The sequence below is a fragment of the Oxyura jamaicensis genome, chromosome Z (genome assembly GCF_011077185.1).
Source record: "Oxyura jamaicensis isolate SHBP4307 breed ruddy duck chromosome Z, BPBGC_Ojam_1.0, whole genome shotgun sequence".
In the NCBI taxonomy this organism is placed as follows: domain Eukaryota; kingdom Metazoa; phylum Chordata; class Aves; order Anseriformes; family Anatidae; genus Oxyura; species Oxyura jamaicensis.
Window position 1 is genome coordinate 30,197,301 of NC_048926.1, and position 27,667 is coordinate 30,224,967.

The following is a 27,667-nucleotide window of genomic DNA, read 5'->3' on the forward strand; positions in this document are numbered from 1 at the left end:
AAATGAAAGAAGGGAGGGAGGAATGAATGAAAGGATGTTTAATACAGCAGGAAAGAGGAGCGCCTTTTTTATTGAGCATGCACGTAAATTGTCTGTAAAAATTGGCAAATAGCTGATAAAGTCAGGTGGGAGTCCTAAGTTGTTGTGGATAGTAAACATGGGGTTGGGAACATTTCTAACTTTATATGATTTGTAATGTGCTTTCAGCTACTTACTCTTTTCATTATTATGTAGGAAGATCTCTTAATAGCTAGTTTTGAAAATATGCTGTCTTAATGTCCAGTAGTGATCAAAAAAGTAAATCAGGAGTTAAAAGATTCTGAAAGGAAGGGCTAGGAAAATAGTAGATAATATTATGAACAACAATCAGGATGATTAAAGGAATGGGATAGTTTTAATTCAAGTGAAAATACTTTTCATTATGGAAGAGGATTAAAAAGATGGTGTGGGGTTGAAGTCTGTAAAATGAAGTACAGTATGAAAAGCATGATTAAGGAACATTCTGCATACATGCTTCTGTAATGCAGAAAAGGGGTCATCAAAATAAAAAAAAAAATCAGGTGACTGATTCAAAAGGAACAAGCTAGTTCTAGTTCATAAGACAAGCAGCACTACTGTGAACTCTTTTCTCTTGGGTACTATGGGTTCAAAAAGTTCTAAGTAATTTAGGAAGTTGGAGCCCTAGACAGATGTATGCTGAGAAATTGTACAAGGATCATTGTATCCTTACAGAGTTTTCATACTGTGCACAGCTGTCTGCTCTTGTCTGTTGTTAGAGACAGCTTTTTTTTTCTTTGCCTGCTGGACCTTTGGTCTTATGTATTGTAGTATTATGAAAGTACAAGACTATAGCAAAAGAATGTCAACTTTTACGGAAGTTGCTTAAAGTGTAGGTTGGAAAAAGGGGTACAGGATTGGGAGAGGCAGAATCAGAAGAACAGACAAAGCCTAGGTTTGAAGGAGTATAAGAAGGTATGAAGAAGAATCCTAATTGTTTTTATTCTGGGAACATTAATTCTATTAATAATATTTTTGGCATAATGTATTGAGAAAGTACAGAATTTAATGTCATCTCTTGTTTATTCATAAATATTTTAAAATATAATTTGGTAGTTTGGAACAAGCAGCAAAAATCTGGTTAATATATTAATTTTTTGTGGGAGAGACATCCCAGCACACTAATGATGTAGCAGGTTTATGCTACAACAGCAGCTCTTGAGTGGTCTGGTTGCAGCTAAGTTGCACATTCATTATCTGAGAGTTATCCTGGTTGGAGAACTAGTCTGTGATCTACGCTTTGATTCCGTGACTTCTTCATTAGGCTGTGCCATAGTATTCCTCTGAGTTGATCACAGATTAATAGCATGTTATCTTAGTGCTACCTGGCAGAGTGATCTTTACACAGGTCACTGTGATCTTCCGTAGTTAACAAATACAAAATTTTACCCAATGGAGTATTGCAATAAGTACAGTCTTAAATACTGCTAGTGGAAAGAATCATTGAAAATTTTCCCAAAGACTAAAGTGTAAATTTACATCTTCTGGTGTCATGACTATCCTTCCCTTTTTTAGATATCCTTACTTGTGGCTCTTCTTCCTTAAAAACAAGTGGAATTCTCACCTTTAATGGTAGTTGTACATTAGCTGTTTACACAGACACCCTTATACAATTTTTAAAGCAGAAAGTTCATTGTTAAAAGTTACTATAGATAGCTGTTTGGTTGAAAAAGATGTTAGAAACTGTCCTTTTTCTGTTACCAGGTGAGCGAAGCAGGTGTTCACAGACCACATGTGGGTGGAATCCATGGACGCAGTAATGATGGAGCTTATTCACTTGTATTAGCTGGAGGATTTGAAGATGAAGTGGTATGTCATTTATCCAAGCAATGATTTTGCTGTTCTAATACATTAATCTTTTTAAACATAGAGGGTTTTGTTTATTGTTGATATGAACCTTACTGCTTATGCAAATACAACTGTGAAAAAAATAACTACCATTGATAAAAAATCCAGTAGTTCTTAGTATTTTGGAGAGAAATATATAAGCAGATCTTTCTAAAAGAATGCTCACGCTTATGCTCAAGGAAGAAATTGCAGCTGAATTTTACATTATTTAGGGTAGTAAAATTTCAGTATACTTTCAGAGTCTCAATTTAGTATTATGTAAAATCTGACAATGATATGCAGATAATTTTATGTTCTTTGGTCATGATTTTTATTGCTTTCAAGTTAGATAAATGCCTCGTCCTTTTGGTTTGCTTATGCAATGTGTTTATTTTAATGAAGCAAGAATAAAAGGTACCTGTTACTTAATTCTGTGAAGTTCTGAGGGTTCTTGACTCCTACTGATCAGTGCTTTCAGCATTTCACAGGAAAGTCTCGGTGTTATCATTCCCAAAGTAGCTGGAAAAATTTCTACTTTGATGTAAGATCTGAGTAGAGCAACCAAAGCAGTTACATTGCTAAACAAAACTAACTGCCTCCAACCTTCTTCCTGTGATGTTGATCAACATTTGTTTATGAATAGATTACTGTTCGCTGCAATCAAATAATGCTTACACAAGGTACATCCCTTCCTGCAGTTCGGTTCCACCAGGTGGGATTTTGAATCATGCGTGCATCAGGTGAAGGATAAAGCAGTAAGCAGTCCATTTTTTTGACAGCATGCATAGCTGCTAATCACAAGGACAAAGGCACTGGAGAAAGAAATAAGCATCTGAAATAGCCTCAGAATGTAATATATTTGCCGACAGCACCTACAGCTGATGCTGCAGCAGGGTATTGTCTCTGCAGGTATCTGTGTCTCTTTGTTGAACAGGTCACATGAGGAGGTACTTGGTGTCGTGGTACATTACTATGTCCTTTGAATCAACTCTAAGCTGAATTCTAGGACCCTAGATGCGATCTTCTATCTGCCATCTTCTTTTTCGTAGTGATACTGATGTCCCTTACTTCTGCTGCTGTCATTATTAAATTAATAATATTTAATAAAGCTATTTGAATCCTTGGCATGCCTGTTTCTGTTTAGCTAAGTGAACTGTGATCATGTGATTTTGAGGACACTTAGACACTGTCATAGCCTCAGTGGCATATGTGATTTTGAAGAAGCATAGCAGGGGAGAAATACTGCAGGTGATACCTAATAATTCATATGAATATCAGCTTTTTTGAAGTTCTCTAAAGTAAGGATGCAAGGGGAAAAAAATGTTTTTCCAGGTGCATTTTTTGAATTAGGGTTTTTTCTCAGTTCTTTTTTCATATACCAATTTTTATTTTCCAGTTTAATTCTATTTCCTGTTCTGTGCAAAAGGTTGAAATTAAACTCCTACAAGAATACCCAGGGAAAAATCAAATTCTGTATAATAAGTATCCTTAATTTAATATATCTTTCCTCCAATTAAACTTTTACGTTCAAATTTACATAAAATCGTCTGTTACTTTATTGTATGAGAAGAAAAGAGAAGTGACCCCTACTTGAATTTCAGTAGTATCACACAGTGCGTAAGTTTTGAGATTGAGAAATAAATGCATTTGGGAAACCTTTACCATATGGTTATAATCTTTATTTACACACTTTGCTTATGTGTCATCGTAATGCCCTTCTTGTGGCTTTAAATTAACAGTTCACTGTTGGGGTAAAATAATTGCAAAAATATATTCTAGGAAACTGAATTCATTGTCTGGCATTCAGATCATGACATTTTTATGCTGCATCTTTGGAAACTTATGGTCCTGCAGACCCAGACTTGTCTGCAGCTTTGCTCAAGTTGTGACATTCTGAGTGCTCAGTAACAACGAGTTCTGTCAGAGGAGGATCTGCCCTCAAGATTGAGAAGGGGTATAGTCATAGGTTATGAAATGAGCAGTGTGTGACATTGTTTTGCATGTGAAATTTAGCCTCATTCTTAGTTACATGCCTGTAAAATGTTTGCATATTAGTCTCTTTCTTATAAATGTTTAATATTCTATTTTTGTGACAAATTATGTGGGTTAACTATTTAAGATACAGTCCTACAATAGTTAGCTTTAGAGTCTTGAATATATTAATAATACTAATCTTGTTCTTGGTAGTAACTGTAATGGGAACATTTAGCTGAAGAAATTGTGGGATTTCTTCATGAATTTGAAATCTAAGAAGTATTTCAGAATAGACTAACATTTAGACACTGGATATTCAACATTAACAATGATAGTGCAATCACAGTGTTCATGATAAAAATATTTTGACTTGCTTGTTCATCAAATCAAATAGCAGAAGAAATTTCACTTTTGTGTTTAAAAATTGTCTTCTTCCAAGCTTGCGTCATTGTTTTTTTGAGTCAGATTTAAAACTGATGTTTATTTACTTTTACTTTATTTACAAAAGTGCTTTTGCATATAGGATTGTAAGTGAAATCTTGGAAGTGAGATTCAGTATCTGTTGGAGAACAGTATCTGCTGTGATCATTTGTATCATCTGGTAAAATAATCTGGAAGTACAAAAAAGAGTAGCATCTCTAATGCCTCAAAAGGGACCCTGGGCAAATATACTTGTTTCTTAGGTTTGTTGGTTTATTTATACTAAAACCATTCAGTCCCTGTGGTATAGCATTTACAGAGTACTTCATGAAATGGTTCATTGTCCATTTTGAATGATCTGTATCTTTATGCTATTCTTGTGTTTGGGTAATCAGTCCCAATGTGTTAGTACAGCTGTTGCTCCTCTTGCTTGAAATAATCCAGTAACAAATAAATGCTGTTTAGGCCACTGGATTTTCCCAAACCTTCTCATGAGGATGTAGCATTTCAGAAACTCCGCTTGGGGTTCATTGCACAGTGAAAGCACTAAATCAGTTCCATCAGTGGCAAAGATGCCGTGCAAGTATTGTAGTGAATTGCATACTTAAATTGCTTTAAATCCAAATAAAGTCTCAATAAAGAGCTTCAAATTTGAGTCAAAGTTTTTTATATCCAAAGACCATTGCGAGTAACAGATTACCTAGAAATGTATATGTGATACGTAGCTTTATTAACGAGATTGCAGGTCTTGCCTGGATCACCAGAATCCAGTGCAAGCCCTGATGCAGAAGAGATGCAGTGTCCTATATAAATTTTCTGAATTATCCTGTTGTGCTCTGTTACCAAGGGAACAGTTCTTTTCAGATATGCACTGCTCTGTTTTATACTACTGAGAATCCAACATAACAAGTTCATTACAGCCATTACATTGAGAGTCTGTCTGCCACCTGGGTTGAATGTGTAGCTGCAAACTTGATGACTGATGCTGTGAAACTTGCTGTTTTCAAATGCTGTCATGTTTCCAAGGTCTCAGGACCCAACTGGTTTGGTACCTACTTGGAACTCCAAAATAATGTGAGACAGTTTTAGTATCTCATTATATGATAGCCACCAAATACCTTTCTTCTCACTCTTAATTGGTATTTGTCCATTCTTGTTGCCTCAAATACTAAGGAAATACTTGACAAAATTTGTTGGACTAGCTTTAATACTTGCCTGTTCCCGGTGATTCAGATTTTCACAGCAGCTTCTGTTCTGTGACAGCCTTCTGTCCACCTTGTCTGTTATTCTGTATGATTAGCTATCAGTCGTGCAAAGTGCTAATGCCAAAAAATACCTTTCTTGTATCGTTTTCTGAATTTCATTGTCTCCTCTATACCTGCATTATATTCAGAATTATTTTCACATCCCAATAACCACTACTTTGTTGCACAGACCAGACCCTTTTTGTCCTTTCTGACTGCTGGTACTGTGACTGTCACTGTCATCTTACCTGTCTGTTTGTCAGCTTCTTTCATGATTAAGTGTGAAACTTTCATCTGTACCACTCTTATTTGTGCTTTTTCAAGGTGCATTTGAAAGTCTTTGCAAGTCTGGTTGTTTCTAAAGCATTGAAGAAAAAATTTGATATGATGTTAAAGTGGATTAAAAATGGAAAATAATGTTGCCAATGCTTAGTAAAACACCACTTAGATCTTTATTTCGCCCTTTTTTTTATATATTTCATGCTGTCCAAGAAACATTCTGTTCATAAGAGTACTGCAGGTCAAGGAAGTAGGCCATATTTTCTGTCTGTGAATGCATAACATGCTGAGATACTTTCATGCTCAAATTCATATGTTTTCAACGAGAAGTTAGTAGAGTACCATCAATCTATAGCCTTCATAACATTTTGAAGGATCAGCATAATTTTTGTTTTTCCATTGTGTGAAACTGTGAGTTTCTTGCAGGGCTTCGTTGATTTTTTGCATGAACACTAATAAAAATTAATTCTTATGATATTAAGTATGTATTTAAATGAAGGAAAGATGAAAGTAACATTCCAATTCCTTTTGCAGAATCTTTGCCTAATATATCATTTTTTTTTTTTTTTTCTCAAGTTTGCACAAGCTTCTTATTCAGTGTTGAAATATAAGCTATTTGAATGGGCTGGATGCATCAAGCAAATTCCCAATCAGCCTTGTGTTATCTCCACATTTTGTTTGCCATGATGTTGTTAGCAATCATTGAAAAAAAAAAACATAGCTCAATTCTCTGATACCTGGCTTTGTACAATGTATTCTGTCCTTTCTTGGTAAATGGTTCTTGCCTTTTCAGTCTTTCATTTTTTGGAAATTGTTTCATATATTATCCTTATACAACACAATTATTTATATCTGTTATTTTTTTGGAGATTCACTGAGCACAGATAAGTAGACTGTTTTAGGAAAGGATATACCAGAGTTTATACGATGTCTTTGTTAGGTTTAGAGTATTTTTTTCAGCTTCTTAGCACCTGCTTGTTATTATGTATAGATAAATCTTGAGAGAGAAATACTCTAATACAGCAGCTGAATTTCTGTTGGGTTTTCCCTACACAGAATAAGATAAAATCATTTCTATAATTAATTTATGGCCTTGTACAACCAGCATTTCTTTTTCTAACTTTCTCTTTTTCTGCTGTTGTCAGTCATGAATTATCTGTAACAGTCTTGCAATGGATCCTTAATAATATCAGACTTTTAATAGTGGTAAGAAATTGACTGATTTTACTACTGCATACAAGTATCTTCAGAATTTTATTGTAAAAAAATAATATAAACTTTACTTTCCTATTATTTACTATTATACTGTTGCTTCGTGATTTGTACAAAATTTGCATCTCCAAAGAAATACCATTTTAAGTATATTTTTTTCTTTCTAGAAATTCTTGAATTTACTAGGAGTAATGAATTTCTGTGACATACTTCCTAAAGAAAATAGTAGTACTGGCTTTACTTATGTGTGTGTAGCTTTTGATTGTTCTTTTGGTACATGGCAAAAGATTTCATCAACCGTCCTTCAGTGTAAATACTATTTTATGTAGGAAATATACTACATAGTTGTATCAGCTTAAAATGTGAATCTAAATGAATTTAAGATCTTATTGGTTTGGAGTAGCTGGAGCTATTACATTAAAGCACCTGCCTTGTATTTAAGCACACATGGCTCCGACTTACTATCACTTGGCCCCTTGCACAAACTGAAATGAGCTATTTATGACTCTCCAAGTTATTTATTCTATAATGATTATCTTTGTTATGAAAAACAAATGCCCTGCTTTAGCAAGAGCTACACCACTTGCTAGAATGTGTTCTCTAAGAAATACTTTGTTTTCAAAGGCAATTTTTAAAAAAGATAATATTTTTAATAGGGATTTTCTGGTGAATATGTTATATCTAGACTAGTAAGAGTTAGACTAGTAGACTAGTCTAACTAGTAGTTACTAGTAGACTAGTAACTACGCTGACACAACTATTGTAGGACAATGATACTGAAATAGAAAACATGACTTTCCATATTTTGGACTATATTTTTTGTCTGAGTATATAGAGCAAATTAAATTGCCTTTGTATATACATATATATATATATAATTGCTTTGATTTGGAGTGTTAAAAACAAGGATAATCTTCTTGCACAGGATCGAGGAGATGAATTCACTTACACTGGGAGTGGAGGTAGAGATCTTTCTGGCAACAAAAGGATTGGAGAACATTCATTTGATCAGACATTAACACACATGAATAGGTAAGTTTTCCAGATAGAATAAAAAAGTATTCCAAAAACAAAAAACTATGTTATAATGCTTTAATTTAAAATTAACATTTTACAAAATTCATTCTCTCTTGTATATGCATTTGTAAATGGTGATGCCTTTTGCTGCAAAGAGGCATTTTATGAAGCATTATGTTTTGTTGATTTAAAGAAATGTTTGCACCTGAATGAAGTACCCTGCTGTAGTAGATGCAGCTAGTTGTCTCTGGTTGAAATTGTCCTACAGTTTCCTTCAAGAGACTCTGTTCTAAGCTGGTGAGAAGTTTGTCAACACCTTTGGGTGGAACTTTTCTATTCCACGTGACTCTCTCAGGCTGATTATTATTTTTAAGTTTCACATTAAATGGTTAAGTCAGCTATGAAAGTTAAGTGTTAAGAAAGAATGTTCCCCTGATAGAAGAAATCCTCAATAGTTTGAGAGTCCTTTCTTCCATGATAGCTCTGCATGAAAAACAATGAAATAGTGTTGCTTTCTTAAAAAAACAGGCATCTGAAAAAGAACATTTATGTCCAAAAAGATTAGACATACACTTACAGTATTTTTGTGTGCTTTAAAAACACTGCCTGAACAAAGAGTTCTCCTTCCTTTTTTATTTCTAAGAGCATAATGCCTGTTATGTAGCTGACCACGTAACAACTGTGGAGTGCTAAGATTGACTGAGACCTTTTGTTTGCTAGGCCTCCTTTTACATCTGATGCGCTGCTGTCAAGTAGAACGGAGAGAGATTCTTTCAGCTTTTTGGTCATGTTTAAAGGAGAAAGAGGAAAAGCCTGGCTTGGATGCTGAGAAAGGGAGAGAGGGAGGGAGGGAGGAAGAGAGAGAGGGAAAGAGAACGTGATGTGAACAAGAACAAGGAGGGAAGATGGAAGGTTTAAGCAATAGATTTGCAAGCATTTTCAGTGAATAGAGCAACTGCCTTTTCAAAATAGAATTAAGAGCTGTGCTTCTTAGTGTCAGCATGTTTCTGCTTTTAGGAAATGAAATATCCGCAGGCAAATCTTGTCTTGTAGCTTTGCAGCAGTACACTCCGTGCTATATTTACAGAGTATAGTAAGGTGCTGCTCTCCATTACTGATTGATAAAAGATCTCAAGCACTTTGGTGCAGAAGATTGGTATGACTCTGTGTAGTAGGATCAGAATTGTTTTTTGCGTGTCTGAATATTTCTCCTTTTATTTATCTATATATGAAATATTTTTTGCAATACTCATTGTATCCCTGTCTCACGCCATTCTTTACAATGTGGATTTTCTATATGTACCGTTCCTGTTTATGAACCACATTATTTCTTCTGTTCTGAGATATGTGGTTTGATTTGAGTCTGATTCTGAAGGCTTTTCAATCCATGGTTAAATCAGACGATGATAGCAGAGATACTATACTGTTTGTTGCAGCAGTTTGGTCTGGTAGGTGTGGACATTCTTACTGCTTTTCTCTGGGTTTCTAGAAGACAGTCTTCATATAGGATGAAGAGGTTTGCTTGTCTGTGAGTTAGCTATTATTATTTAACTCCTACTCTGAGGCAATTTATGTATTACGTGAGAGATTTCAGTTATTTAGAGATTTTTGGATGGTTACTATGTACTTTTTCTATGTAACATTTTTCCTTGCATTCATTACTTCTGTGTACCCACTTAAAAAGTCTAAAAACCTGTTAGTGGGGAATGATACAGAAAGTTTTCCTTTTGTTGTATTTTTGTAACTCCTTCAATATTATCTAGGAATAGATTAATTTTAAAAATGAAGGATATTAAATCTGAAAGTATTTAGTTTATTTATCTATATTAGATGAGTTTTCATCTTGACCATTGGCAACAAGATACTTTTTGTTCCTTTTTTTTTCATCATACATGGTAGCATGGAACTTATTGCTTCTGCAGTTCTGCAGTTGTTAAAGAATATACTAAAAGATTCTATGCTTCTTGATAAAATATAATTAGATTTGGGAAGTAGACGTGATGTAGTGACATTAATTCTCAAAAATGTTGTACAAAGCAATCTGTTTTATGAATATTTAAAATCTGTCTTTAGGGCATTGGCACTTAATTGTGATGCCCCATTGGATGATAAAAATGGAGCAGAGTCTAAGAATTGGAGAGCTGGTAAGCCAGTCCGAGTCGTACGTAGTTCAAAAGGACGGAGGATCAGCAAATATGCCCCAGAGGAAGGCAACAGATATGATGGCATTTACAAGGTATTTCTATTTCTCCTGTGTACAACATAACATTTTTCTAAAGCTGTTTTAAAAAGTCTTGTGCATGTTACATTGTAAATTCTTCGTTATTGCTTAAAAGAAAGAATTCTTTTTTCTCCAGGATAACATTTTAGCCTTAGTTCATTCCACAAAGAACTGAAATTAAATTAGTCAGAGCAGTGATAATAGAACATAGTCCAATAATAGGATATATAAAATTGAATATGTCAACTACTTATGTGTGCTTACTGAATGATATTTGTCACTGGAAATCAACTAATTTCCTTGTGCCTTCCAACTGTGCTCTAGCTTTTGAACGTTTGATGACATTTCAACATCTGAAATAAAGAACACTATATTTATCAAAAAAAAACAAACAAACAAACAAAAAAAAACTTTTGCAGGTACTGGAAAGGCCATTTTATAATAATAATGTGGGACTTAGCATTCTAATTTCTTCTTGAACAATTAAAGTACGACTCTATATATGTGTTTCACTTGTAATGGCAGTAATTCTATATTTTCTGTAGGTGGTGAAATATTGGCCAGAAATTGGAAAATGTGGATTTTTAGTTTGGCGCTATCTTCTGAGAAGAGATGATGTTGAGCCTGCACCTTGGACTTCAGAAGGAATGGAACGGTCAAAGAAACTGGGTCTGAGTGTACAGGTTCGAATCAGGGCTTGCAGAGCAGGGATTTTTTTCTCAGTTCAAGTAAATGCAATCCAAAATTGGAAATCAGTTAAATTAAAGCCCCATTTTTTTCCTGTACTTCACTGTGGCAGGATCAAATACAAACAAACAAACGAACAAACACACAAACAAACAACAACAACAAAAAAAAAACGCTAAAAATTAAATGTACACTGGAAAAATCTTTTAAAATTTGACAAAGCAGAAGGAATGGTAGGTGAAGCTTTCTGTCTTAAAAGTGAATTACTTTGCATATATACATTAGAAAATTAAGAGTTTGAATCCAGTTTGAGAAACATATGAGAGAAATCAAAAAAATGTGTTCATTTTTATGTGCTTTTCTCTATGTGTGACTGAGGAGTTTGTACCGACCATGTATTTCAGGCGCAAAATTAGAGCCAGGAGGACTCAGGCATTGCAGAATCCATGAAAGATGGAAAGAATTAACACAGTATTTCTTTTCTCAGCAAGGCTGAGTTTATCATACTATATACCATCATCTTCAACTTTGCTTTTACAGGAAACTTTGTATAGTTGGAAGGGCGTGGATTTGGATATCAGTTTCATTTTAACAGAACTCACTCTAGATTAGATCCTTTGACTTGGCTACAATTTCTCAAATATAGATAGTAATTTAAAACTTTTCTACATCATGTAGGGTTTTAAAAATTATTTTGTAATTATTTCAATATGTAGTCATAGGGTTTCAGAATCTTGTAGAAATTAGTCTTGCTCATAATTGGAAATTCCTGTATGCCAGTGGTTTTTGTTTTAAATCTATGCTTTTTATTTTAGTATCCAGAAGGTTATTTGGAAGCCATGGCTAGTAAGGAGAAGAAAGATAAGGTTAAAAAGCAAACTGTGAAACAGGAGCCATCCAGCCAGAGTAATGGAAACCAGAAAAGGACAATTGACGATGGTATTTCTTTTTACTTTATGGCATTCATCAGCAAAGTCTGTCTTGTTATGTTTCGTAAGCCAACAACATGAAAACTTTGCAGAAACATGAAGCTATTTGGAGTACTAGTGTAAATTGTTAAGCACATGTTCTGTGATACAGTAGTAGCCTAGGGATCTTATGAATTTATTTACTACACTTAGTGTTTTTTTTTATTTAAGCTCTGTAGAAAAGTGAACAGTCTTCTGTGCATTCCACAGTAATGCTGAGCTGAAGTGAGTTGGAGTAGGGATTTGATTGCTGCATTTTATGGGTGTAGTCCATGTAGTCCCTTCTAGAAACAGTTTTGCCTTCTCCTTACATTAGCTTAGACTAACACTCTGGTATTACTGTGTCTGATGGTCATAATCTTAAGCAGGTATAGAGGAACCTACAAATACACCTAAAGCCATGAGAATGGGAGATGGAGGGAAAGGAGAAGCTTTCCAATTGACCCAAGAACAGCAATGGCTGATTAGAGAAGATTGTATGAACCAGAAACTGTGGGATGAAGTGCTTGCTTCTCTTAAGGAAGGACCAGTATGTTTGCTGCATGCTTAATTTTTTTCCTTTCTTTATTTTACTTTCCTTTAAGTGTTAGAAGAAATCTTCAGTCTCTCTTAAAACATAATTTACTTGTTGAACTTTTGCTGAATACATACTGTTTCTAGCATTAGTATTATTTGTAAAGCTTTGATTTAAAGAAAATTATCCTTTTTATAGCAATAGCAATCCAATAGCAAATCCTTTTAGGGTTTCCTGCTGATGACTACGCTGGCATCTACATAGTAGAGATCTTGTCTTGCTCAAAAAGCATTAAAAGTGCTTGTTTACTCATTTTTGAAGGGAGTATGTTTTCTCTGAAATGAAAACGTATTTTTGTGCTGTACTGATGTGAGAAGTCAGGCATTAAGAAGATGGTTCTAGACACCACTTTTTTGTTTTGACGGAAAGTAATTTTATGGCAGAAAATATAGCTTGCTTTCTTTGTTTAAGGAGACAGAAGTACAGTCATTTTCAAGCTTAGATACGGAATTTAATATTTTAATCCAAATCGAGATTATTCCACTCTCTAGAGGAGTAACCTTCAGTAAGAGAGAAAATACTTTCCTCCCCCCAAATGTCAAGAAAATAGCAAGAGTAACTCAAGATAGAAGAAACTATAGACACTAATATAAAAAAAAAGTCCACAGAAGGAATATCTCCTGAAATTCTATATCCTTCAGTAAAAATTAGTCTTACCAATGTCAAGTTCATAGTTATTTTAGCTGTTTTGCAGAAGAAGTCAAAGCACTATGAATTTAAAGCAACTTTTTAAAACCCCGTATCAATTCAATGAAAAACAAACCGTTGGTTGGAAAATGAATGTCTAAAATGAACATACATAACTACTTTATCTGAGAATTACCACTAGCTATTTATAGTGCTTCTCTAACAGAAAAAAAAACATCTAAATATAGCTCCCTGTTCTTTCTCTTCAATGGTTTTGCTATAATACAAAATAATGCTTTACCTTCGTGTAGGAACCAATATTGTAAAGTTACTAGCTTTTGTCTGTGTTCAATCCAGTGCGTGTAATGATTAGAAAGAATTTTAGCCCAAAATTGTACATAAGCAAGAGAGATATAAGTTTCTAAAAAGAAGAAAACAATAATTTAAAAGCAGTTGAGTCACTGAAAAGTCATTTTTCTACAGGTTCCAAACCAAAATTTTGGTAAAAGTTTCATTTGGTTGCTACTAAAGAAAATAGGAATGGATAGCTACTATGACAATGTAAAACTTTCTGGTTGAAACAACTACATTCCCATTTTAACTAAATAAATTGTCATTAAAGATTTTTTAAGTGATTGCAAAGAACCATATTTGAGCTATAGAGGTACCTTTTTTTCTATACTCAAACCTTTATGCTTGAGGTATGTGGAGATCTCTGATGTGTCAGAGATAAGCATGCTTGTATGTGTAAAACATCTGATACAAATATATCATGAGATGCCTCAGAGATACTCTGAGAAGATTTAAAGAACAGGGAGGTTGTTTTACAGACTGCAGAGAATTCGGAGTGAGGACAAAAGAAGCTGTTAAGCTAGCCGTAACCCATAGGCACAGGAGGAGGTGACTTTCTGAGTAAGAGTAATGTGAGGCAGTTTTCTTCTCCCTTGGCAGAGCAGCAGAGATGATTCTGCTGCATTTCTGACACAAGCAAAATTCGAGCAAGAGTTAATAAACACTACTAGTAAATGCTCTGACCTATGCCATAAAGTAGGCTTGAGGAGCTCTGCAATATGTTTCATTTTCCTTGTAGTACTCTTACAAACAAGTAAATAATCTTTCAAACATTACTTCTCTGAATTGTGGAAGAGCAGAGAAATCAAATAGTTATGGAAATGCTTCCTGATAAGTGCCACACTCTTGGCTGTGGAGTATTTAAAAACTTTTGGAAGTTCATCAATCTTTATGTAAAAAGTGTCATTTACTACAAGTGCACCTTTCAATGAATAGTATTGGAGAAAACATGGTTCCATCCTGATGAAATGAAGGAAGAGACTGTAAGTAATAAATATGATCAGAATATAGGCACAGATAATAGCATCAAGAGGGTGTGAAAATGCCTGGATAGATATCTTAGCAGTATTGTGTTAGTGTTGGTTGGCTCTGGAAGGAAATGTAACATTGACCGAGTCTTGAAGAGTACACTAGAGGAGTTTCAGCATAAGCAATTTCTTTGCAAAGCAAAGCAGTTGTCTAACCACTTTATAAATTGAGTTTAGCAACTTAAACGACTTTTGTAATATTTTTACTTTCTGTTAAGTGAGTTTGGTAGACTAGCTTGTTTGGTAGACTAGACTTGTATAAGTGTCTCATTGGTTAATCCATGCATTTGACACTTTTTCAGAGGCCAACTGATTTTATCATCTTCTTGGCTTAGGTCTGAGTGTTGAATGTAAATTTCATACATAAGTTCATAAATAATTTACATGTATGTAGTAATTACAGAAGCTGGGCAATGTAGGCAATGTAGTTTTGTAACTAATAAATTTAGTTAAAATAAAAATACTTTTTCTTTGCATATTTTTGGTGTGCCTCTCAACAGTATGTCTTTTTTGTCCTTTGCCCTACACTAGAATTTTTTGAAGAAACTGGAACAATCCTTTATGTGTGTCTGCTGCCAGGAGCTGGTTTACCAGCCAGTGACAACAGAGTGCCTCCACAACGTCTGTAAAGTAAGAATAAACTCGGTCATGCTCTGGGCTGTTTTCTTGGCTCTGAGACAGCAGTCACTAGAGCCAAAATGTATTTTAGAAAGTTGATAATCATTGCCTAGCATTCTGAGCAATAACTCACAATGAGTTTGCCTTCAGTGATTGCTGTGTAATCTTAATTTTACATAATAAAGAGTGTAACTGTACTTAGTATAAATCCTGATAGACATAATGAGTCAAATTTATCATTGCTGTCATTCCATTGTGTTCAGTGGAGGTATGTTAGGAAATTACTTGAGCCAAATGTTGGTATGGAAACAATAATTTAATTTTTCATAGTTAAGGAATAAAAACAGATCTTAAAAATGTGTAACATGTTAATGAAGAGTTGTTGAAACAGTAGAGGGTAATTACAAGAAAATTATTTGGGTTCATTACAAATTACCATATTACTCTAAACATGTCTTTAAGGCTTAACTGAGTCTTGTCAGATGAGGTAGATAGATGGATGCTGTTACTTAAACAATATATCTGTTAATTCACCTTCAGCTTGACATGAAGGTCTGCAGTACTGTTGCATTCTAACAGGGATTCTAGAAAGAAGCTGCAGACGTGGCTGTGCTTCACAGGAAGGCATTAATGGAAATCTCAGCAGTGATGTTTAATTCCTCCCAGACTCAATGTTTCACATCCCAGTCCAGAGCAGAGTTCTTTTGTTAGGTCATTTTAGTCACATAGGCAAAAATATGCCCCAGAAGGCTTGGTAATGACTTTTTTTTTTTTTTTTTTTTTTTTTTTTTCTGGAAGTACAGAAAATTGTGTCTTTGGTTTATAGTAATTCCTTAGTTTTTGCTGGTTAAGCTGTCAGTATAAAATGACGTTCTCACAATTTACTTCTCAATCTTTTTTATGTCCTAGAGTTGTTTACAGCGTTCCTTCAGAGCTGAGGTCTTCACTTGCCCTGCTTGCCGCTATGACCTGGGGAAGGGCTACACTATGGTTCCCAACAAGATACTGCAGACCCTATTGGACCAGTTCTTCCCTGGTTACAGTAAAGGACGATGATGTGCTCAGATCCTTCCAAACTTCTCCCAGTGACTTTATAGACAGTAAAGGAGAATAAACATGGGGAATTCAACAGTGGACCAGCCAGCTTGATGGGACTCAATATATTGTCACATTTTGAAGCAGCTAACCCTCTTCCCCTCATAGCCATCTTTTTGGTGTAGTGAGAACTCTAACTCTCAGCTGTCTTTTAACATCAAGGGTAGTTTTGGCCAGTTAACAAATAGTTTTTAAAGAAAAAAAAAAGAAAGCCTCAGCTCTTACTGGCCTAGCTGATGCTTAATTTATGATTTGTTTTTTTGTAACTACCTCAGGACAGAGGAGGATAAATTATGGGGATGATAAAAAGTTAGTTAAGTTTTAGCTACACACTGCCTCCTGAATATTAGTTGTGCCTGGTCCATGTGGTTTGATTTACATAAAAAAATAAAAAATAATAAAAAAAAAGAAACCAACAACAAAACAAAAACCCACAAAAAAAAATAAATAAAAAAAAAAGCAAAAAAACAGAAACAGCACTTAAGCCAGCTGGATTAAAGAACAGCAAATTCTGTGGTGTGCATAATCCTTTTTTGTCTTTTTCTTCCATTATGCTGTATTTTTTTTGCAAGAACAGGCTGATTTTTAGTCTATTTTTGTGAGCTTCATTGTGCTTTTCTTGTATCTTATGCAAGTTGACTACTAATGACTAATGAGAACAATATGAATGCATTGTTGCTGCATTAGTGTAAAGTGATCTGTGTTTTTTGCACTTAAAGAGGGTATTCAAGACACTCTAGTTGTGTAAAAAATATTTCATATTAAAAACTGCCACTTCTGTATTAGTTAAACTGTATGCTTTTAGTAGGTCTTGTATCAGTGGCAATACATCTACACAGCATTGAAGGCAGTGCTAGCTTGGAGAGGGTTCAAATCGCTTCATATTGTGATCTGAAATTTTATATACAATATATCCCCCCCAAATATACCTTATTAAATATTTTATGATTCAGAAAAGTTGCTAATTTTGGTTTTTACTATTATCCAGTTACTTAAATCACATTTTTTTTTTGAGATTTATTTTTTCTGGATTACTATGTATTTTCCTTAGGCGGGACTCTTTTTCCTTAAATCATGAGACTTTACACTCATTTATCAATGCAAAAATTGTTAAATTAAGAAAAAAAAAAAAAAAAAAAAAAAAACACAAAACGTCTGTATTCATGGGCTCACAAGTATTCTACAGCAGTGGCTGTTGTCCTGCTACTCTGGTCTCTGCTGAGCTTTTGATGGAAGCGTGTTAGTTGGATTTCAGTCTGTCCTGGAGCCAGAGCAAGCCCTCCCTGCGGGGCTGGCAGTGGAGTTGGGAGCTGCTCAGCGCTCAGGTTGTGCGCAATGAACGGGTCATTCAGAGGCACGTGGTATTCCTCCTCTCCATGGCCAAATGTTAGCTTAGTGGCTTATTCATTTATTTTGAAGTAACTTCTCTCTCTCCTCACCCACCCCGCTGGTCTCCTTAGGATTTTAGTAGCATCCAAAATACATAAAGGTGGTAGTATCCCTGGTAATGTATCAAAAAACAAACCAAACCAAATCGGACCAAACAGGTGTTGCTGAACAGTTGTGAAAGAAGTAGCTCTTTGGCTTTTTCTGTGCTTATTAAAATGAAGATTCAGCCTTTGTTCAGTAGGTGGACTAGTATTAATAGTAAGCATGCAATTTAACAGAGCTGTAGACAGTCTTACATCCTGTTGAATGTCTGTTTTACGTAATGGTAGCACATTTTATTCTATTAACAGATGTCATTTTACCTCTGTAAGGCTCATTTGCATTTTTTTTAGTAAGCAAAGATGCCTTTTTTCCATTCAATCACTTTTTACCAATTGATCAATTGGATATATAATAGCTTTGCACCATTTTGAGAGGGAAAACTCTCAAAACTGTTCATAGGAAAATTCATTTTTTAATTCATGTCCTAGCCTTACATGAATGTTGGTGGAATTTTTAGTATTTATTTTGTGAATGGCTGATTTATGTTTACAAGGCCACTCTTACAAGCTTATTTTTAATGCAGAACTATTAGTAAACCTTGTCTATTAGGAAATGTGGTTATTTCTGATTTCTGTGACTTCACTGTGATCGAGTTTACTGTTAATCTACCATTAGCCACACATTTGTTGCTTTAAGGTCAACTGTGGGAAGTGTGCCACTTAATACAAATGTGTAATTTATTTATTTATTTTTAATTTGCTCTAAATTAAAAGTTGCAGTAACAGACATAATCAGGCAACATAACAGTGCCTTTACCACACATTAAAGTAGCTTGAGAAGACTTTGTGGCGTTAATTTGACAACCCAGAAAGCCTTTCCTAATATTACAAGCAAAGTTTACAGTGATGTTTCCTTTCTTTCTTTTTAGCCCCACAGTGCTATATCAGTAGCTACTGAAAAATGCCCTTTTCAGTAGCAGATTCTACATTAGAAAGTTCTAGTATTCTTCACTATGTATTTATACATTTTGAGAGCTAGGTGCAGCTTTTCAAATCAAAACTGACACCCGACCCAGCCTCCCTTTAATGAAAGCCATTCCTATTCCCGGTCATCTACAGTTTTTCTGCTTAAGTAATCCCCCACAGAAATCATAAGGTGGGTAATATGTAGGTTTCAACTTGAAAATTCCTAAAGTGAATTCCCAAAAGTACAGTACTTAAATGCAGCGCCATAACTGCTAGCCTTGTCTGTGCCACTTCACAGAAAGCCCCTGGGCATGGCTGTGCACATACACCTTCAAGAAAAGACCGAGTAGTTAATGCTTTTAAGCACAAAACCATGCAGCCCTATTTCTGAGCATTACCTGCTTCCTGATTCACCAAATCCTGCTTCAGGTGGCCAAGGACACCTGTCACTACGGAGGAGCTCACTTGCACCAAACACAATCGTACCTGCAAAGACCACATTCTTTTCAGGTGTGCTCTTGCTGTCACATTTACAGTCTGTCTGTGTAACTGGACAGGTAGATTTATATATGGCTGAGAACAGATTGGAAGATGACTCTGCTCAAGATTTAAGTTCTGACTGCTTCATCATTGAATATGGCATTACGTGTAGCAGTAGGACTCTGGGCTCGGGCTTCTCTATCAGCATTCTTCGAGGGCCGCAGCTAAAGTTCTGAATCCTGTTTATACAAGCTGCAGACACATGTGACAAAGCAAGGGAAGTTGAATACTCTGTATGAACCAATATCCAAAATAAGATATTTCAGAAATATGTAAGGAGAATGCTTTTTTAGACAAGATTTAACTCAAGCACCCCTGGTGCTTGAATTACATGGTGAATATATTAGAGAAGTTGCTCCATGCCTTCTTTGGAATAAGAGGATAGGATTAGAGGGAACTTCATGGAAAATTGATGTGATACAGAAAAAAGGTAAGTTGGTTACTGCTCAGTAAAACTTACTATGAAAAATCACAGATTTATCTCAATGTTGTTTTCTGCCAGTATTTTGTTTCAGATAGAATCTGTTTCCATTGTGTCAACTCTGACAAATAAAAACTTAAGTTTCAGGAGCCTCAGTTCCATACTGCTGTGTTGAACAGAACTATGTAAAAAGTTAAAATCCAGAAAATGATTACACTTAAAATTCTGACCAATTTTATTAGAATACTAACATTGGTAGGTAAAAAAAAAAAAGTATGAAATATTAACATTAGCAATGCTACTGGTAATACGTGAAGTAAATTAAACAATCTACTTCATCTCTTTTTACAAAATATAAACAATTACTATTGCAGTCAATATGTAATTCTATTGCCTTATGCATCTGCATTTTTTCTAACTTTTTTTAACAATATTTTCTATGCCACATCACAAATAGAGAGTTAATTGTTAAAACTTTAGCACAAAACAGACAAAATGCTGAATCAAGGCAACTTTAACATCAGCTGCTGTGTAACACACACATTGTTTACACCTAATGTACTGATTGTATTTACATTTTAACTGAGCAGTGATTCAATTAACAAACATGATGATTACCCAAAATATACACAGTATATAAATTCCCTATCAGGTCTGGGAGTAAAAGGCCATCCTGATGGACTCAGAAACTCAGGCAGCTGGAAGCAGCATTATGAAGACGCTCTCTTCTGTTCAGAGAAGGGAGATTCGTAGGCTTCCATCGGTGGGCAGGTACAAACCAGGTGTTGATCTCCGTATATGTCATCAATGCGAGCAATTGTGGGCCAAAATTTGCTCTCAGGTTTCACAAATGGCTAAGTGCAGAACAAGAAGTCAAAAAAAATACTTTAATCTTTATGCTGAGCAAATGTGTATCAATGTCATAGACACTAGAAGTTTTTAAAATGATAAATGTTGGAAAAGTGGATTCTTTGAAATAGTACATTAGCAATAAAACAGGTGCAATTCACTGTAAGGTGAGGAGTTTTATGTGTTTGTTACATGTGTTTAGTTAGCTGTTTATAAGGTTAGGGAAGCAATTTTACGCAATGCTCTGAGGAAATCTGATATGTCCAGCTCCAGTCTGGCCTTTATTTGTAGCTGGCTCACATTTATGTTGCTTGCCCCATGCTGAGCTTGCAGCTTGTCAAGCTCTCATCTAAGTTCTGTGTAGCAGAGCGTTGAACATCATGATGTGGGACTGTTTTGGGAGGGTCTGGTGCAGAAGGTCCAGACTGAAGTGACTAGAGTTCTAACTCACTTCTCACTAAGAATACCCGATATTTAAATACTGAGATTTAGAAATTCAAGTTCACACTTCATTAGAGACTTTTTTTCAAAGTTCTTTTCCTTGTCTTGCAAATAAAACTAATATAACTGCTGTAGAGCTCACACACAGAAACAGAGTAATGGTTGAAAAAAAAAAGTTTCTATAGCTTTTATTCTTACCAAATTAGTTCTTCTGCAATGGATCAGAAAACCGCAGAGCGCAAAGCAAATAATGTATTACCACATCACTAGTATTCCACCATTTACTCACCAGTGGGAATGCTGCCACTTCTCTGGAATAAGGACGATCCCACTTTGAAGAAGTGACACAGTTTAGAGTATGTGGTGACATCTACAAGCAGAAAGACATGTTTAAGACATGAAGTTGCTGGATTCAATTGAACAAATCAGTATGAAGCCTTCAAATTCACATAACTACTTATTCACATTACTGCCTAGTTTCTCCTCACAATGTATCACAATGTAAAAAAAAAAAAAAAAAAAAAAAAGATTTAAAACAAGGAAGCAAGTCAGTAGCTAGATATTTTCAGTTTGTCTAATGATATCACCCAAGGTTTGCATATGCTTCTAGCTTTTCACTAAATCCTCTCAGTATATAAAAATTTAGTGCAGATTTATAACAGTGGGACAGAACTTGAGCGTAAAGTTGTTTTATGCTACAGTTGCTAAAATAATTCATCCAGTCTTTATTTTACTGTTAGTTATAAGGTAATTCCCCTTCCCTTCTTACATCAGAGAAATAAGCACATCTCCCTCATTACTTTGACATGCCCCCTGAAATTATAGACAATATACTTCCTCAATAACTTCCTCTGCTGTGTCAATAAGGTTTGAGTTTCTTACTGGGGAAAATCAAAATTCAAATTCAGAGAACTGCTAAGGTTTCTAAGTAAGTCAAATTTTGAGATATTCATCTGGCCCCCGAAAATATGCTTAAGGCTTGTTACATTCAGCCTCATGACGCTCACTCCAGTTTGCACACTGGTTAATGTTGTATTTAATTGTACGTGGTTATTTTCTGCAGTACTGAAAGACGAGGAAATGGGCTGAAATGGGTTCAAGTAAGTCTCCAAGGTTAAGCTGATGATGCTAACTCTCTCTGCATTGTCTTACCTTTAATGGGTTAATCTGAGGGTCCATCCTGCCCTCCTCTATTTCAGCAATTTCTTGTCGAATACTGATCATTGCATCACAAAACCTATCCAACTCTGCCTTGTCTTCAGACTCTGTTGGTTCAATCATAAGTGTCCCTGCCACTGGCCAGGACATGGTTGGAGCATGAAAACCTGAAAAGGAAGAATAAGTCACTGACAGTAGGTTATGAATTAATATATGCATTAACTAGCAAATGATTCACAAACTTAGTCCTTTCTATAATCTTTACAGCAGTGAACATGTGAATTGGCAGTGTACTCACTATAAAGGTAGGTCAGACTTTTCAGTCCCGGACTCACAGAACAATTGGAATTGGAAGGGACCTCTGAAGATCATCTAGTCCAAACCCCCTGCCAAGCAGGATCACCTAGAGCACTCTGCACAGGATGGCATCCAGGCGGGTTTTGAGTATCTCCAGAGGAGACTCCACAGCCTTACCAGGCAACCTGTGCCAGTGCTCTGTCACCCCCACAGTAAAGAGTATTTTCCTCAAAGTATCGAGTATTTTAATTTTTATACATCAAAGGATAATTTATGTTATTTACAACGTAGTTTAAAGTTACACACCAATAATGAAATGCTCTTAAAGTCTGTGCTTTTTATTGTGTTAGTTGTCAGCCATTATGTATATTACTTCTGTCGAGGGTTATTTCCATTCCCTGCTGTTTAATTCAGTAGAAGTGCTTTGTCCCTTTACCTTTTTATGACAGGCTGAATACCAAAGTGAGATTAGTATAGATTTATGCTCAGGGAAGCAAGGAAAAAAAAAAAAAAAAAAAAAAAAGAAACTGGTCTCTCATGATTCCTTTAGTGCACTACTACTAAGTGCAGCCTTATGGCACCTCTCTTTATGCTGCAGATCAGGTTCTTCAGAGCAAGTGTACAAAAGGCAACCTTGGAGCATCCAGTCCAGGGAAACACTCCTTCCTAAACTGCGCTAGGATAAAAGTGTTTAAATCCTATTATTCTACATCAAAAGCACTGGTGTTTCCATGAATGTATTTAATGTTGGAACCTTATTGAGCTCTTGGTTCCAATCCATTAGGTCCATTGTCTAAGAGTCATGTAATTGCACATTCGGAGGGCAGTTTACAAAGATGGGGAAGTAGCAGCAGGCTCTTAAGTAGCTGCTTCAACTCAGTGGATGCCAGAGCTCTCTAAGCTGTCTCTCACCATAAAGATGAGGAGCCTTGAGATGATTTTGGCAGATACACCATCCATAAGCACAGAACCAGAACGTTTGGGGTACCCCATAGAGCAGATACAGGAAATTCTCACTTGAGCTGCTATTTATTTAAAAATATGTATTTGACTCACCATAATCCTGAAGTCGCTTAGCAAGATCCACAGCTTCAATGTTTGCTGTTTTTTTGAAAGGTCTCGTATCCAAAATGAATTCATGGGCTACATAACCTATAAACAAACAAGCATACACCATGTTTACTTGCTCAGAGAATAACCAAGCATATCTACCAAGCAGTATATTTTCAGTGGTTTTGTGGAGAATATGAAAAAGACAAATTTAAAAAATATCCACTTTGGCAAAAACTCAAATCAGAGAAATTAGCAGGTAAGGACTACACAATTCCATATTTGAACATGGGCTCTCTAAGTCACATACAATCTTAAGAAGCCTACTTTGCAAGATAAAAGAAAGGGTAGTCAAAGTAGCTGATATAATTTGTAAGTACTCTGAAAAATAAGTGGATTTGTCCACGGCCCAACATCATTTGTGTCATAGGCTTTCTCAAATTAGCTGTGTAAAAGATAGTAAGTTTCACATTATGTAAGAGAAAAGCTCATATTATTGTTACAGAGAGGCTAAATGATGAAATCCGTGATCCTGAAGAATATTGCTCCCTGAAGGACAGGAGAACTATAGCAGAAAACTAGGATCTAGCTGGAAGTATTTCACATGGAAAAGGGGTTCTCACCTTCCTCACAAAGGAGAACATGGAACAGAAATGAGGAAATAATTTATTATTTTTTCCCCCTTAGAGGATGCGTGCAATGGAAAACATACATCCAAAAATTGCTTTGAGTCCTTGCATTGTTATATGGGATTCGGAGAGATTATGGGAGATGAGGAGGCCTAATATTGTTGCTTCTGCCTTTTCCACATTAATTTGCAGTTAGACTTCAAGGAGAACAATTTGAAGTCAAAGTTTATTCCACTTTCTGTCATCATTTCATCTAATTACCAAAAGGCATTTTTTCTGCTTCCAGTTCCCTCAGTTTCACTGTGGTACCTCCACAGAAGCTGTGTGGCAGGTTATTTGCCTCCTTGTGAACTGCATCAGGTGAAGGCTGATCTAACGCTGCCACACAGCATTAGATAAGAACCATACTGCAAGCCAACTTTTACACAAAAGATCATGAAAGAAAGACAGATTCATAGCAGAAATCAAGTGTTCCAATACTTGCCTCTTACTCCTCTGAAAAGGATTTTGTAGTGCTTCTCCAGCCTCTTTGCCATGTAGTTTGCATTTAATATAGCAATCTCAGAAGCATGTTTAAGACCCTTTGCTCCCATTGTCTGAAAGAGGAATAATATGAAGAAATAGGTCTAAAAACATTCCCAAGCAATCTAAGTGTGTTCTTGTACTGGCAAACATGACAGACAACAGCACATCAATGCATCTGCCTCAATTACGGCAGTACACTGCTGTTTGCACACCACACTCACAGAAAAGGACTGGGTATTTCTTCTGAAAAACAGTGGTATACATGGCTTGTTGCCTAATAGCATTTGATGAAAGTAAACAAGCAAACAACCCAAACCTCTCCTCAAACTGAGCAGTTTTGAAATGAACAGAAAAAAAAAGAGCAGAACTCACAAATTTCATCAATGGGTTTCTAATTGTACATGCTGCCTGCCACCATCCTTATCCCTTGGGAACCAGTGCCCAGAAAGCCGACCAAAAGCTGTCTGTGGTGTGTGAAGAGCCTGTCCCAGCAGCCCAAACTCTGCTTGCTGCTGTCATGTCACAGATCACACTGTGCATTGACAAGGATCAGAGCCAAACGAACACAGATGCAAGCTTATTTCTCTGTTAAGGCACTGCAAGAGGAAAGTACTGGAAATGAGCTGTGTTTGGCTTTCTGAACACTGAATTTTGAAGTTATGCCAAAGCAGCCTTCATGGTAGTCTCTTGAGATGGGACAGTTAGGAAAAATAGTAATTACCAGCTTTTAAACATGAGAACTTTAATATCAGAGACAGTGGAGGGGCAAGCCTGATTTCAGCTTTCTTGTATGCTGAGAGTCTACCTGTCTCAAGAATTACTACCAAGAGACAGAATTATTAGGCAGGTTGCATGGATACAATGCTACTGTCAACCCTTGTCACATTAGTAATTGCAACAGATGGCAACAGGCAGTTCTACTGGAAACAAGGAGATTCAAAGGATTTAAATAACCTGTGACCACACAGTACGTGCAAACAGCTTATAAGAATTGCTCTTAAACCTGTGTATGTGATTCTAGTGGTGGTGGTCCTCAGGCCTGCTGAAACACAAACAGACCTTCAGGTGATACTCCTTAAAACAAGTCTACACACCTTGATATACACCCAGGAAATAGGTAATATAGCACTGGAACCCCAAGGTGCAGCACTGACAGTACCCAAAGGACATGCATCCTTATCCGTCTGAATTTTGATGACAGGATGAGTAGGCAAGTAGGGAGCCAGATGTTTCTTCCTAAAATAAACACAATGATGTTAGAACTTAACTGTGTGTTACCACTCCTATATGATTTCATCAGCAGCTTCTCTTCACCTTCCTCCTAAACAGAGTCCACCAGACTTCACAGTCCACCACTTCTTCAACAGGAAGTACAGAAGTATAACTGGTGACAGTAGTTTGTAAAATGAGTGCAATCTTCTGTCACAGGATACTCATGCAACTATTCAAAACAAGATGATTTTTTGAAGGACTAAGAATAAATATTATTATTATTATTATATTTAAGAATAAAATTAGTCTAGGATAGATTCATGTTCTTCATCCACCACTTCAGTGTTCTGGACTATGTACAATACCAGTCCTCTGAGCCCACAAACTATCTCTGTATTTACTCAAAAGATAGATTGCTGAGCAAGGTCTAGCACACATACTAAAGAACCAACATGAAAGTCAGGACTTGGGAATACACATGAACCTCACCATTCAACAGATCAGCACAGGATTACCTGGAGAACGACTGAAGTTTACAAACAGAAACACATCTGTCACATTAACAGCTCTGTATGTAAGTAAACTGCCAACCAAAATTCTCTAAGGGATTTTTGTTTGTTCATTTATTTTAAAGAAAAAGCTAAGGAAGAGATACTCACACTCCAATTGGTCCCATTCCAGGTCCTCCTCCTCCATGTGGAATGCAAAAGGTTTTGTGAAGGTTTAAGTGAGAGACATCAGAACCATAATCTCCAGGACGACACAGACCCACCTGTGAAGGGAAAACTGTCTCAAAATACTCTTTACATGCAAACTGATCCCCTAGCATTGTAAGACCTATTGCTGCATTCAAAAAATTACAATGTAAGAGATGTTACATATTTTTTTTAATTTTCCTTTAACATGATGCATCACAAACAATTATTGGTACTAATACTGTTGTTTTCTTTTCTTTTTTTCCAAATGAGGATTTCTTATTCATATCTGAAGAATGCCTTTCAAAAAGATTAGGCAGTCTAAGCAATTGTCATTGAACAACTCACATAACTTCCAACATACTTCGGGGCAAACTCAGATAAAAGAGCTCTATCACCATCTAGCTTTCACTACAGGTCTTGGAATCCTCACCTCCCCCCCCTAAACCCTGTGTTATCTTGCAACAAAGTTATGGTCTGAACTGAGTACTGCTGCCTTTTTTTTTTTTTTTTTTTTGTTCCCCTAGGGAATGTACATGCCCAATTCTGCTGAGGAGATCACATACTTGGGCGTTCATGTTTGCTCCATCCAGGTAAACCTGGCCTCCGTTTTTGTGAATCAGCTCACACACATCCCCAATCTCCTCCTCAAACACACCGTTGGTGGAAGGGTATGTGATCATAATGGCTGCCAGGTTCTCTTTGTGTTTGTCCACCTGGAGGCAGGGAGGGAGGCAAAGGAAAAGGTCATTTCACTGAGGTTCAGAAGGCTTCTTCAAGACAAGGCCTTTACAAAAGCATGCAACTAATGTCATCAGGTGTTTTCTGGGTGAGATGCACATCTGTTAGCAAGGAGCCTAAGTCATTTACAGTCAGCAAAAGATACTGGCCTCTTTTCTTCAGCAATACCAGTCCAGAAACAGTATTTTCTTATAGGTCAGAATTTTAAACTGCAGAAAAAAAGTACTATACGAAAATACAAAATAGCCACTCCTCAGAGACCTTAAAACAGGCTAAGTGAAATGCTTTCCCTTCAAGGTAATGTGATTCAAAGACCATCCCCCTGCTTTCAGCAATACAGTTTCACTACTACCATAAAAGCCTGCTCAAATATGTATTTTCAGAAGTGTGTCCTGCTAATCCACTGGATTCCCAGGATTCACCTGCAGCCAATCCACTCGAAAAAGTGAAAAAAGTTGCCTAGCAACACCTTCCCTGGTAGAGGTGTCCTTGAATTTCACCAAATGAAGGCTAA

The 27,667-nt window shown here is 36.0% G+C and overlaps 2 protein-coding genes and 1 long non-coding RNA gene across 3 annotated transcripts in view; 1 reads left to right on the forward strand and 2 right to left on the reverse strand.

The window, feature by feature from the left end:
- Nucleotides 1-17,156, forward strand: part of UHRF2 (ubiquitin like with PHD and ring finger domains 2) — an 83,817-nt gene extending 66,661 nt beyond the window's left edge. The window contains exons 9-16 of the mRNA XM_035309608.1: nucleotides 1,762-1,866; nucleotides 7,939-8,045; nucleotides 10,104-10,266; nucleotides 10,797-10,934; nucleotides 11,754-11,877; nucleotides 12,275-12,435; nucleotides 15,018-15,116; nucleotides 16,014-17,156. Of these exons, the coding sequence (XP_035165499.1) occupies nucleotides 1,762-1,866; nucleotides 7,939-8,045; nucleotides 10,104-10,266; nucleotides 10,797-10,934; nucleotides 11,754-11,877; nucleotides 12,275-12,435; nucleotides 15,018-15,116; nucleotides 16,014-16,160 (1,044 nt within the window). The 3' untranslated portion in view covers nucleotides 16,161-17,156. The remainder of the gene's footprint in view (nucleotides 1-1,761; nucleotides 1,867-7,938; nucleotides 8,046-10,103; nucleotides 10,267-10,796; nucleotides 10,935-11,753; nucleotides 11,878-12,274; nucleotides 12,436-15,017; nucleotides 15,117-16,013) is intronic.
- Nucleotides 2,631-5,208, reverse strand: LOC118155938. The gene is made up of 3 exons (XR_004746070.1): nucleotides 5,197-5,208; nucleotides 4,764-4,766; nucleotides 2,631-2,894 (listed from the first exon to the last, which is right to left on the reverse strand). It is a non-coding gene; the product is annotated as an uncharacterized LOC118155938 (long non-coding RNA).
- Nucleotides 17,157-19,769: 2,613 nt separating the features above from the next.
- The window catches only part of GLDC (glycine decarboxylase), a 46,945-nt gene continuing 39,047 nt past the window's right edge, over nucleotides 19,770-27,667 (reverse strand). Inside the window, exons 18-25 of the mRNA XM_035309606.1 lie at nucleotides 26,979-27,128; nucleotides 26,377-26,489; nucleotides 25,600-25,741; nucleotides 24,465-24,576; nucleotides 23,358-23,453; nucleotides 21,999-22,171; nucleotides 21,136-21,216; nucleotides 19,770-20,410 (exon numbers count right to left, since the gene is read on the reverse strand). Coding sequence (XP_035165497.1) covers nucleotides 20,267-20,410; nucleotides 21,136-21,216; nucleotides 21,999-22,171; nucleotides 23,358-23,453; nucleotides 24,465-24,576; nucleotides 25,600-25,741; nucleotides 26,377-26,489; nucleotides 26,979-27,128 — 1,011 coding nt within the window. The 3' untranslated portion in view covers nucleotides 19,770-20,266. The remainder of the gene's footprint in view (nucleotides 20,411-21,135; nucleotides 21,217-21,998; nucleotides 22,172-23,357; nucleotides 23,454-24,464; nucleotides 24,577-25,599; nucleotides 25,742-26,376; nucleotides 26,490-26,978; nucleotides 27,129-27,667) is intronic.